General features: G+C 42.4%; 1 protein-coding gene across 3 annotated transcripts in view; it reads right to left on the bottom strand.

Moving 5' to 3' along the window:
* LOC144511461 (alpha-actinin-1-like) overlaps positions 1-13,177 on the bottom strand; it is a 104,912-nt gene that overhangs the window by 44,512 nt on the left and 47,223 nt on the right. For 2 of the 3 annotated variants that reach the window (XM_078241837.1, XM_078241840.1), the window contains exons 3-7: positions 12,897-13,016; positions 7,760-7,846; positions 6,704-6,791; positions 3,017-3,095; positions 2,689-2,770 (exon numbers count right to left, since the gene is read on the bottom strand). In XM_078241837.1, the coding sequence (XP_078097963.1) occupies positions 2,689-2,770; positions 3,017-3,095; positions 6,704-6,791; positions 7,760-7,846; positions 12,897-13,016 (456 nt within the window). The remainder of the gene's footprint in view (positions 1-2,688; positions 2,771-3,016; positions 3,096-6,703; positions 6,792-7,759; positions 7,847-12,896; positions 13,017-13,177) is intronic. The other variant, XM_078241838.1, reaches the window with a different exon arrangement.

The following is a 13,177-nucleotide window of genomic DNA, read 5'->3' as shown; positions in this document are numbered from 1 at the left end:
AAGGGTTAGAAGGAAAAATTCAGTTAGGAATGTGGAAATGAATGTTCATATTGTGTGGTTAAAGTATTGCAGTAATGTTGTGCAAGTTTGAAGCAAGCACGAATTGCATAATCAGATAAAGGGTAAATTAAGTGCAAATGTCTTTTAGGTGTACACAGATCAAAAAGGTCCGTGTGAACATTCTACTGGGCTGTCCAACCTGCAGCTCATCGACCACATACATTAATTGCACGTGGTCCTAGTTGTTCAGCTTTCCAAGCTGAGGCAACTCCACTGACCTATTAATTATCCTCAGAATTATGAGGTTTTGAAGAGAGCTATGTCTCATTGGTAGATAAATCCCAAATCGATATACCAATATTTGTAAGTATTGTAAATTAATGGGAGCTCCGTAGTGAGCGGGTGCACACAGCTCACCAAGGAATGGCTAGGCACCCCTGCTGCAGGTTCAACAAGAAATGGGTTTCAGCAGTTCCAAATAACAAAGTGGGTGGATTATTAAACTGGAACAAGGAACTGTGGTCTGGAATTGCAAAATGTTAACGTAACAGAACATTTAAACAGAGGAGTCAAGTCCAAGGAAGTACTTGGGCTCAAAAGTCTTTATTGCTACATTTATAAACTGTCACAGAACTGTCAAAGTCTTAAAGGTACAGACAATGTGAGTGGAGAGAGCATTAAGCACAGGTTAAAGAGATGGGTATTGTCTCCAAACAGGACAGCTAGTCAGAATTTGCAAGTCCAGGCAAGTTGTGGGGGTTACAGATGGTGTGACATGAACCCAAGATCCCGGTTGAGGCCGTCCTCATGTGTGCGGAACTCGGCTATCAGTTTCTGCTCGGCGACCCTGCAGTGTCGTGTGTCGTGAAGGCCGCCTTGGAGAATACTTACCCGAAGATCACGGGCATTCAGCCTCGGAGCAGCACGCTCCGAAAGCTAGTGGCATTTGCTACCAAATAAACCTGTTGGACTTCTTACAGAGCTAAAAACAAAGCAGAGAATGCAAATCTCCCAGCTTGTCTACCAGAATCACTTCTAGGTAATTGAAAGTACAGCTTAGAAGGTACCCATGGCAATGATTAAAATACAGTATCACTTAAAATTCTTTCCTTTAAATGCACAATTGAGCTCCTCATCTGATTATCTACATGTTGACCTTCCAGTGATGATCACTGATTACAGATAGAGAGAAGCATCATTAATTAATTTCCCCAGCTCCCAGCTCCTCCGAATTTAGTACTCAAGTGGTCCTATCTGCCATCCCAGCAGAGTTTGGCTAGCTTGGCACACAATCAAGTTTGCATCCTTCCTGGTTCAGCCACTAAAATGGAAAAGCTCCCTTGAGAAAAATCAGGAGAAAGGATATATTCATGTGCAGATAAACCCTGATGAGATGATTAAACCAGTAGAAATAAGGATAAGGTGGTTAAGGTGGCATATGGGATACTTGCCTTTATTAGCCAAGGCATAAAATATAAAAGCAGGGAGGTTATGATGGAGCATTTGAAATTCCATACAAGGCTATGGACCAACTACTGGAAAATGGGGGATTGGAATAGATAGGTGCTTAAACTCTGAGGGTTCCTAAGGCCTTTTAAAAATCATACTCAACACTGCACTCTCCCAGTTGTGGGTTTTAATGAGGTAGCTCAACACATCATTAATAGTTCGGTACCATCACAAAAAAAAAGTGAAAACATTCTACTCCAATTTACATCTATTCTAAACTAAATACTCCACAGAATTGTTGCAGTGCAGGAGGCTACCATTCAGCCCAAAGTGTGTCTACTAACTCTCCAAAAGAGTAACTGATCTAGTGCCGTCCTCCACATAGCCCTGCACATCTTCCTTTCCAGTTAATAGTCCACTTCCCTTTGAATGCTTCATTTGATTCTGCTTCCACCACACAGGTAGGCAAACTTTAACTATCGCTGCGTGAAAAAGGTCTCTCATCACACTTGCTTCTTTAGCCAATTATTTTTAAATCGGTGCCCCCTCATTCTCAATCATTTCCGGAATGGATACAGTTTCTCCCTACCTAGACTGTCCAAATTGCTCATTATTGAATCCTCCATCAAGTCTGCTCTCAGCCTTCCCTTTTCCAAAAGAAACAATCCCAGCGGAACCAACCATAACTGAAATTCCTCACCCCTGGAACCATTTGAATGAATCTTTGCTGCACCCTCTCCAATGCCTCCAGATCCTTCCTAAAGTGCAATACCCAAAACTGGACACAATACTCCAACTAAGTGTCTCTTTTATTTAATATTGTCTCTGCTCTTCCTACCATAATTAATTACTTGACATTTCTCTACACTGAACTTACACCTCGTCACCCATTTCACCAACTTGTCTATGACCGTTTGAAGTTCTGCGCCATCCTACTCAATCCACAATGCTTCTAAGATTTGCATCATCTGCAAATGCTAAATTTACCCCAGGGTTTCTCATCGTGAAGTGGATCAAACTTGAATTTATAATTCATCCACTGTAATGAGATGCAAAACACAGATGGTGATCCGTGGTGCTGAAGGAACATTAACAAACTCTATAGCAAGTAACTTCAGCATTCACAGACTGAACTGAACTGAGGATTCTACACAATTAGAAAGGATAAGAACACAGTTATCCATACAAGAGCCTGACAAAATGCAGCACGCAAGTATACGCACGGCAAAAATGACTTACCTTCTGCATCCAACATTTTGGGAATGTCCAGGTATTTCTCAGCCACTTCAAAAGCATTGTTCAGGTTTGTGAGTGGATCATCCTACAGTTTGATGGGAAAAGGAGTCAAAGGATCAAACACCAATAGCATCTCAGTAGAGTTACAAGATTCGGGCTCTTAAAATGTTTTTCTATCACATACGCAAAGCATCCATTTTGAACGAAATAAAAGGATGAGAAGCTGTAGTAGTGACCTTGAGAACATACTTAATACCAAAACATGCAGGGATCAAGGGCAGAGACATTCTTGCTTCACACGTTAAAACCTCTTGTTCAAATTGTTACATACCTTCCTCAGTTTGTCGTAATCAATAAGTTCCGGTCTGTGCCTATGAATGAGCGCGTTGAATGCCAGACCATCTTTCCAACTAGACACCAACATCAGAAGCAAAATCCAATATTAGAACATTGTGGGAAAGAGGATAAAAACCAATCTATTCATTCCTGAAATTTCAAACTATAAAATCAAGAGAAGGAGCTGAGGCATCTACAACCTAGATGAGTATTTCCCTCACTTCTGAAGCACCTCGACATATCTAAGTTAAAGTCATTGCAACAATAACTATTCTACATCAAGAGATGGAACAAAAATATCAAGAGATGTTTGGGGCAACATAGTGGCACAGTGGTTAGCATTGCTGCCTCAGCGCCAGGGATCCCAGTTCGATTCCCCGGCTTGGGTCACTGTCTGTGCGGAGTCTGCACGTTCTCCCCATGTCTGCGTGGGTTTCCTCCGGGTGCTCCGGTTTCCTCCCACAGTCTGAAAGACGTGCTGGTTAGGTGCATTGACCCAAACAGGCGCCGGAGTGTGGCGACTAGGGGAATTTCAATAATTTCATTGCAGTGTTAATGTAAGCCTTATTTGTGACTAATAAATAAACTTTACTTTAATGTCAATCACCAATACTGGTCACCCAAGCATCAGGATTCAGTAAAGACAGAATAACTAAGTAGTATACACAGTTGAATTATTCCACATACTTGTTTGTTTTAAAGGCAAATATAGCACCAGTAAACTCAGTGGAATATTTTTGTTGGCAGCTGTTATAATTCTGGTAAGGACCATTAATATTTAGATAAACTATTAATGGATTAGTTATTAACGGAAAGAAATTACTCTCCAAGATCCCACTGTTTAAAACAAATTAGTTTATTCTACAAGAAACAAAGCAAACTAAATAAGCATAGTCTTGAGTGAATGCAGATACTTGAAAATCAAAAGGTATAAAAACACATTTTAAACCAAAACTCAACAGAACTTTTTTTTCCTCATGACTGCCCTCAAAATCTTTTGGCTACTTATCAAACTATTGGGGGTTCCTTCGCTTCCTGGGACCAAACCAACGTTCCATATATTGTCAGGGGCATGAGCTTTCTTGAGGTCCTTCCACTATCCTCCAGCTAAATGACGTTCCGCCACTCTCTGCACCTCAATTGTTGACATTCCAGCTCAAAACATGGGCCACACTGAACTCCTGCTTAGAGCTTCTACTTCAGAAATATCCCAAGCTATTTTGCTTCTGGCCTACAATTAGTTTTCAGCACATAGTAATCTCTCTCTCTGCCTAAACCAAGGGACTATACCCACCAAGTTGGGAGCTTTAAGCTCCAACCCCAGAATCCCAACAGCAACTTCCCAGAATTCTAACAAAGGCTCCATTACAAATTTAAAGATCATAGAATCCCAACAGTGCAGAAGGAGGCACATAGAGTCTGCACCGAGCACAATCCCACCCAGGCGCCATCTCCATAACCCCTAACTAGTCCCCCGAACACTAAGGGGCAATTTAGCATGGCCAAACTAACCAGCTCGTCTTTCAGACTGTGGGAGGAAACCCACACAGACACTGGGAGAACGTGCAGACTCCACACACTGACCCAAGCCAGGAATCAAACCCCGGTCCCTGGCGCTGTAAGGCAGCAGTGCTAACCACTGTGCCACCCCCCACAATGGGCAATATATTTAAATGTTCTCACTACTACCTCTGACCCTGCAAGTTAACATATGATACTTTTAAAATTATAATTAACCCAAACTTGTTACTTGAGACTTGTCCATTTATTCATAATAATATTAACTAAAAAATAAGATTCTGCGAATTCTGAAACCAGATATTTGCAACACATGTTCTTTGAAAGGAGATTCTGGGTCAAATTATGTCAATCACCCAAGCAAACTATTGAGAAATAAAAATTTGCATAGAAATCTTATACTCCTTTATATTGTAGGCTTGCTTCCCATGGGAAAAGTCTTGTTTGTAACAACCCTCCAGTATAAATGGTCTAATCCCTTCATCATACTGCAGAGTTGCTGTAATGGCTTTTGCATTCTTTCCAAAACACAAAATTCATGACCATGACAAAAGCCCAACTTTGTATTATCAGAGCTGTATTTACACTATAAAGGCAGATTAGCAGCAGGGTGGATGCAATTTAATAGAAATGTGTGACTATACAGAGACAAAATAAGGAATGAATAGTCGAGGTGGATAAACAGACACCAGCGGTTCAATGAAAATACCACAATAGTGCAACATCCATAAAAACAGATAGCAGTATTTTGGGTTTTAGACAAACAGGCACAGGAGGCAATAATAAGTGTGTGTAAAGGCTAGGAGTCTGCAATTTCTAGACATTCCATGATATAAAATAGATGTTAAAGCCTGAGAACAGTAAAGATAACAGAATGAGAAACTATTGGAGATATTCAAAATACTGACCACTTCCAGTGTAGCAATGAAAGCAAAAAAGGTGATTTATGACAAGTTTTTAAATACTTAAAAGATGAAGATTAGGTTTGGAAAGTCAGAGGTGGGGAGGTCTAAATTTGAAATGGATTGAGATTAGGTAAATGAGGCATCTTAACAGGAAAATGGGTAACAGTTGAAAGAGATGAAGTTAAAAGTTTATTTAATGTCATAAGTAGGCTGCAATGAAATTACTGTAAAACTCCCCTAGCTGCCACACGCTCGCGCCTGTTTGGGGTACAGAGGGAGACTTTAGCATGGCCAATGCACCTAACCAGCACATCTTTTGGACTGTAGGAGGAAACCGGAACGCCCGGAGGAAACCCACACAGTGACCTGAGCCAGGAATCGAACCAAGTCCCCGGCGCTGAGGCAGCAGTGCTAACTACTGTGCCACCATAAAAAGGACTAGGGAGGAGGATTGTTGAGGTACAAGATTAGCTCCCAAGAAACAATGTCCATGGACTAAATGGTCTTCAAATGTAATAGCAAACTTGAATGAGAATCCAATGCAGGGAGTTTTATTTTGTTGCCAGATCCATTACATACGGAAAACAGCAAAACAATTAGACTCCTTTATATGGGAATGGGCTAAATTCAATTTTGTTTTATTTGTGGCAACATTTAAATTGTAAGAATGCAGTCAACCACATTATGCAGAAGTGTCACCAACTGTAAGCAATCAGGAGGGAAGTGGTTTGGGACAATGGGACAACATGCTGACATGGCAATATTTATATTGCTCATGTCTCCGCTGTAGGAGAGAAAACTAATTAAAGGCACAGGTCAAAAGTCAATGGGTACATGGTCAAACTGACCAATGGGCAACTGAACTGGGGAGTGTTTGATTGCAATCACTGGAGGGGTTTTTTTTTAAAAAAAACTTTTACAATTGAATTGCAGGCTTCCTGTCTTTGGGAGCTGATGAAGTTTAAGGAAATGCTTATTACGCATAGCATTGTTTTACCACCAGTGGTGGAAATCATGATAAGTGTATTCAAGTGTTCCAATGAAGAGCAATTATCGTATCAATAGGTTGCTACAGATCTTACACGGACATCAATAACAACTCAAGTAACAAATGGGTGCAAATTGACAGCCAGGATTACTGGCTGGGGGAAAAATGGTCACCACACGTCGGTTATTGGAAACCTGTCACTCCAATTTAAGCATAAATCAGATTCCTCCTGCCACAGAAAATCAGAGATACTCTATGCTGCACCCATTACCTGATGTGGAAGTTCTGCACATTTACATTCTTGTATGGTGCGGTCTTCCTCTGGCACCACAGCAGCAATCCCTCCTTGGCAGAGGTCTCTGGAAAAGAAACATTTCGGCAATAGTAAGGAGCAAACCAGAAGTGCTAATCAAGTAGCCCCAAAGCACTTTACAACATTTGATGCAAAAAACAAAAGAGCACCTTAAAAAAATATACCCAGATTAACTGCGCGCACAAAATTGCTACCTGGAACCATCTGGTTTCCTGAAGTTTGCAGACCCCACAGGACACATAGCATCAAATACCACCTGGCTCACAATGATCACTTTGAAATATGACCTTGACAGGAAGCCATTTCAAGGTATTACTTAACCTGGAATGTGAATGGCCTCATTGTGGCTAAACAAGATATAGTTCACCAATTTGTGCAGAATTATGGGCTCTCATTCAACTGGAACCAAGTGGAAACTGTCTCAAAGTTTAAAAAAATTACCAAGAGTCAACAAGGCAAAAAGATACAAAATCTCGGTCTGTCCAGGCTACATTTTCAGCTAGGTCCCAAAAAGGTACCAAGAATATGACAAATCACTGTGCCAGTCCCCTTTGAGATAAATATATTGCTTATACATCCCTGGAGCTGTAAATAAGAAACCACACTTATCTCAGTCTATTTTCAATTCTATACCACCACCTGCAAGTTCCCCTCCAAGCCACTCACCATCCTGACTTGGAAATATATCACTGTTCCTTTGCAGTCGCTGGGTCAAAATCCTGGAATTCCCTCCCTAATGGCATTGTGGGTCAACCCACAGCACATGGACTACAGTGGGTTAAAGAAGGCACCTCACCACCACCTTCTAGAGGGCAACTAGGGGATGGGCAATAAATGCTGGCCAACCAGCGATGCCCATGTCCCACGAGTGAAAATAAAAAAATAACCATGCCATGATGTCCAGAACAGCAGAAAAAAATTCGGCACCCACGTGCAAAATAATCAAGCTAAGAATTCAGATGCACAAGTGGTCACAATAAGGTTCCGTGCTTCAGAAACAAAATCCATTCTTACCTTCAACAGATATGTCTTGAATAGCAAAACGAAGGATGATAGTCCAGATCATACCCAGAGTCATCTTAACATTCCCGTCCACAATTTCTGGAAAAAGGGGCATAAATAATTTCTGAAAAGTGTGCATTTTCCTTCATCGGCAAATGAGTTAATCTCAACTCGAACGCAATTAGTTAATATTTTTAAATCAGAAGTCTTGAACAGGTAGGTACATGGAATATTCTTGCACTTGACTCCCATTACAGATTAAACAAGCTACCGCAAATTGTACAACAGAATCACAAGAAAATTAGGAAACACTCAATCCTTAACAGAAAAGATTAAGCGAAGTCACATTATGTCCTTAAATGCTAAGGTATTGATGTATAGGTACTGTACTACATACTTGCTAAGGGATGTCCACCCCACCCCAAAGTGATTTCTCAATGCACGCACCCACTTGGTATCACACGAATTTACATCATTTGTGATCCCGGTCCCAAAAGGGGATTTGCACTGTAATTCTACCAGCAATGGGAAATGACTGAACTACAAATAAAGCTGCGCTTCCACCCCTGGAATCTTTTCAGTGGCGATGGCCAAAACTGCCTCCATAACACCAGATGAGATGCGAGAGAGGAGTGCTAGCCGGATTAGGAAATCAATTCCTTGTTTAATACATTGACAGCCAAGCACTGCAGGTCATCATCAGATGCTTCAAGCATAGTTCAAACCCAGCAAACAAAATCCTTCACTGAAGGTTTCCAAAAAACAAGAAATTGGTCCAACAAAAAAATCCTGGTGTGAGCATTTTACTGTGCAGCACAGCTACATGGAAAACCAAGGATGCAAGACGAAAGAACACCTTGGCAGGAAGGATTCAGATGACCACAAGAAACTACAGAAGGTCGTGAACGTAGCCCAATCCATCACGCAAACCAGCCTCCCATCCATTGACTCTGTCTATACTTCCCGCTGCCTTGGGCAAAGCAGCCAGCATAATTAAGGACCCCATGCACCCCGGACACTCTCTCTTCCACCTCCTTCCGTCGGGAAAAAGATATAAAAGTCTGAGGTCACATATCGACCGACTCAAGAACAGCTTCTTCCCTGCTGCCGTCAAGACTTTTGACTGGACCTACCTCGCATTAAGTCGATCTTTCTCTACGCCCTAGCTGTGACTAACACTACATTCTGCACTCTCTCCTTTCCTTCTCTATGAACGGTATGCTTTTTGGATTTGATTTGTCACATCAGTGGAAAGTATTGTTTCTTGCACGCTATGCAGACAAAACATACCGAGAGAGAGAGAGAGAGAGAGAGAGAAACAAGCCAAACTCCAAAAAGGACATCTAAAAACAGTGCCATGCAAGTTTGCAATCTATGATCAAGCTTGGTTCTGGTTCAATTACAGCACGGAAAACAAAAATGCGTTCCGACACAGGTTTAGCTCAACAGAAGGGAAAGAGAACAGAAAGCATGTTTTTTTTAAAAATTGGAATTATACCTAAAAATAGTCTGCTACATCTGCATTGGATTAGGAAAACTGTGGATTCTGGCTCCACTCTAACCTGAACATGTTCAGATTATAAAGTGGCATTTTACTGCATTGTTGAAAGCAATATCCCAAGTGGGATTTTAGACCAACACCCTGCCTGGTGCTGCAACTGCAAGAACAACCCTACTAGGCAGTGCACTTCAAATCCTAACAAGTACTGCTTAAAAATGTTCTTCACCACCAGGCCAGTTCCTTGTCACCGCCTTAAACATTGATGCCCTCTGACCATCGATCCTTTAGTCATTAGAGATAGTTTATATTATCTAAATCGGTCATGATTTTACGCACACCAAATTACTACCCACAAAATTAAATTACTCATGGCTGGAATGTGTGTGTGTTAATTTCCTGTGTTCTTTAAAGCCTTCACATCCTTCCAAAATCCAATGCCCAGAATTGAATAATACTGCAGTTGGGGCTGAACTGCAAGTTTTATACTTAGTTTGCAAATCCTTTATTAGCATTGCTAAGCGATAGTCTTTATAGCAATCCCTCTCCAATCCAAACTCGAGATATTACAGGTTGTCAATAAATCACTGTTAAACCATTACACAAAATCAGATTACTTTGTTCACACAGCTGACGCTTCACAGCTGTAGTTTAACCATTACCTGCATCTAGAATCAGAATCCCTACATTGCAGGAGGTGGCCATTCGGCCCATCGAGTCTGCACCAACCACAATCCCACCCAGGCCCTATTCCCATTAACCCCTCATATTTACCCTGCTAATCCCCCAACACTAGGATTAATTTAGCATGGCCAATCAACCTAATCCGCAGACTGTGGGAGGAAACCGGAGCAAACCCATGCAGACACGGGGAGAATGTGCAGACTCCACACAGACAGTGACCCGAGGCCGGAATTGAACCCAGGTCCCTGGCATTGTGAGGCAGCAGTGCTCACCACTGTGCCACCATGCCACCCCCATCCAGTAATTCACTGACATTGCAGAGACACTTCAGTTTGAGTAAAATGTATTCAATCAAATTTATTCAGAAGTTTGCAGAAAAATATCTGGAAATCACAGGTTTGAATCTGTGAAATATGTTTCAAAAGCGAACCATCAAAGAATAGAATCCCTAGTGTAGAAAGAGGCTATTTGGCCCAATCTGCTCTGGCTCTCCAAAAGAGCATCACCCTCTGCCGTATCCCCACGCATTTCCCTGCTGATCCCCCTAACCTGCACATCTTTGGAGTGTGGGAGGAAACCCATGCAGACGTGGAGAAAGTGAAAACTCCACTCAGTCACTCTGGGCTGGAATTGAAGCCGGGTCCCTGGTGCTGCAAGGCAGCAGTGCTAACCACTGTGCCGCCCCGAATTGTTTGAGATTTAACTTTATTCTGGAATTGTTTTGGTGTCATCCTAGTGTTGGCACCAACTATCCCTACAGTTGTCTTTACTAACAAGTCAAATCGACTAGTTTTACAGTGCGTTCCAACCCATTGCCACAGAAATGGCTTTGAACAGAGGATGTATCAGCTGGTTTCTAGGCAACAGAAACTGACATCAGGTGAATAGTGAAGCCAGAGCACACTCCTCACTGATATGCAGGAGGTATGAATTCAGCACTCATTATAATTAGCGGTGTCAACAGCTCAAAACTAAGCCCCACTATTGATTACCAGAGACAAGATTGCTCTCTTTCTCCCCCCAGTTCAATTTTATATAGAAATTACCTCAGAATCCTCACAGTATAGGAGGCGGCCATTTGGCCCATCGAGTACCGACCACAATCCCACCCAGGCCCTATTCCCGTAACCCTCATTCACCCTGCTAGTCCCCCTGACATTAGGGTCAATTTAGCATGGCCGATCCACCTGACCCACACATCTTTGGACCGTGGGAGGAAACCGGAGCACCCGGAGGAAACCCATGCCGACACGGAGAGACAGTGACCCGAGGCGGGAATTGAACCCGGATCCCTGGTGCTGTGAGACAGCAGTGCTAACTACTGTGCCACCATGCCGCCCAACCTAACCTAATAAATTCAGTTAAGGTTGCCACTGAATTTGTTCTAAGTCAATTACGGCTAAAAATAACCTAGATACCAATATCGTGCTCACAGATGCAGCCAGGAATGCCAGTGATTTAGTTGGCAAGCACAACAATGATATTGTCTCATTTTTAGCAAGTGGTATTTTCAATCTTAGTGGGGATGATCGTTAAATTTACACAACTAGCTTTTCAGTGCAGGAGAATGGTGAGAAATGAACCATAGTTCCTGATCACTGACCACATGATGAGAACAGGATCAAGCAGGGTAATGACTACACAGCTGAATATCTGAAACCAAGAGAAAATGCTGGAAAATCTCAGCAGGTCTGGCAGCACCTGTAAGGAGAAAAGAGCGGACGTTTGAGTCCAGATGACTCTGTCAAAGCTCAATCACAGCTGAATATCTGCCAGCAGTGAACTGTTTAAGCTTACATGAGAATGGCCACGTGGATAAAGTACACGGTTTCACCAGTGCCTGGAATTATTTGTCAATACTGACTCCCCAAAGTTATCCACAAGGCGGGACGGCAGTGGTTAGCACTGCCGTCTCAGCGCCAGGGACCTGGGTTCGATTCCCTGCTTGGGTCACTGCTTGTGCGGAGTCTGCACATTCTCCCCGTGTCTGCGTGGGTTTCTTCCAGGTGCTCCGGTTTCCTCCCACAGTCCCAAAGACGTGCTGGTTAGATGCATTAGTCATGCTAAATTCTCCCTCAGTGTATCCGAACAGGCGCCGGAGTGTGGTGACGCGAGGATTTTCACAGTAACTTCATTGCAGTGTTAACGTAAGCCTACTTGTGACAATAAGTACATTTTTAAACTTAAAAGGCAGAAGTTAGGAGTGCGATGGAAGACTCCCCACTTTTCTGGAGGAGTGTAGCTTCAGAAACAAACGAATGTTCAAAAGGTTCACCACCATCCATAACAAAACAATCCACTTGATGACTCCCACCCATCCACCACCTTAAACATTCACTCCTTCAATCACTGATGCATCCTGGCTGCAGAGTACACCATCGACAAGATGCACGGCAGCAACTTGCCAAGGTTCCTTCAACAGTAACAAAATTCACAAGCTCTACCACCCAGGAGGAGGATAGCAAGCTCATGGGATCACCACCTGCAAGCTCCCCTCCAAGTCGCACGTAATTCTGACTTGAACCATATCACCGTTCCTTCACTGTCACTGGGTCTAAACCCTAGAGCTCACTTCCCAACAGCATTGCGGGTGTACCAACACCACCTGGACCGTAGTGGTTCAAGGCAGCAGCTCATCATCCATCCAACAGTAATTAGGAATTGGCAAAAAACACTGGCCTTGCCAGTGACAATCACATCCAATGAATGAGCAGGCTGGGAGAACTAAACGGAGAAAGAAATATGCTAAGCTATCTAGAGCCAAAAGTCATCTGGTATGCCATGGTTAATTGGTATTCATCAACATGAGTGCCAAGCCCTATTGTTTGGATTGCATGTCCAACCCCCAGTTAACTATCAAGAAACAATTTTGTTGACAAGATTAATGAACATATCCAATTCCATGCAACTTGGTAAAAACCCATTTCTTCATGGACAAATTACATTCATGTAAATTCTTGCTCTTACCTTCTGCTCCAATGGAGACCAGCTTTACTCCCTTGCTTGCAATAAAATCCAACGCTTTGTTGACATTGTTTATTTTATGCACCCTCATTTTTCCACGCTCTGGTTTAGGTAGCCGCTCTCCTAAAGGCAGAAATGTTTGTATATTCACTTCACATGAAACTATATGGTCAGAACTCTGAGAAATTGCTATGGGTTGCGATTCCAGTGAAACAACAGTACTTGTATTTACAGAAAAACATTATAGAATGAGGACTTAACTTGCATGGATAACTGCAAACAAA

The sequence above is a fragment of the Mustelus asterias genome, chromosome 24 (genome assembly GCF_964213995.1).
Source record: "Mustelus asterias chromosome 24, sMusAst1.hap1.1, whole genome shotgun sequence".
NCBI lineage: Eukaryota > Metazoa > Chordata > Chondrichthyes > Carcharhiniformes > Triakidae > Mustelus > Mustelus asterias.
Note: the sequence above shows the minus strand (reverse complement) of the source record. Positions and strands in the feature narration are given on the sequence as shown.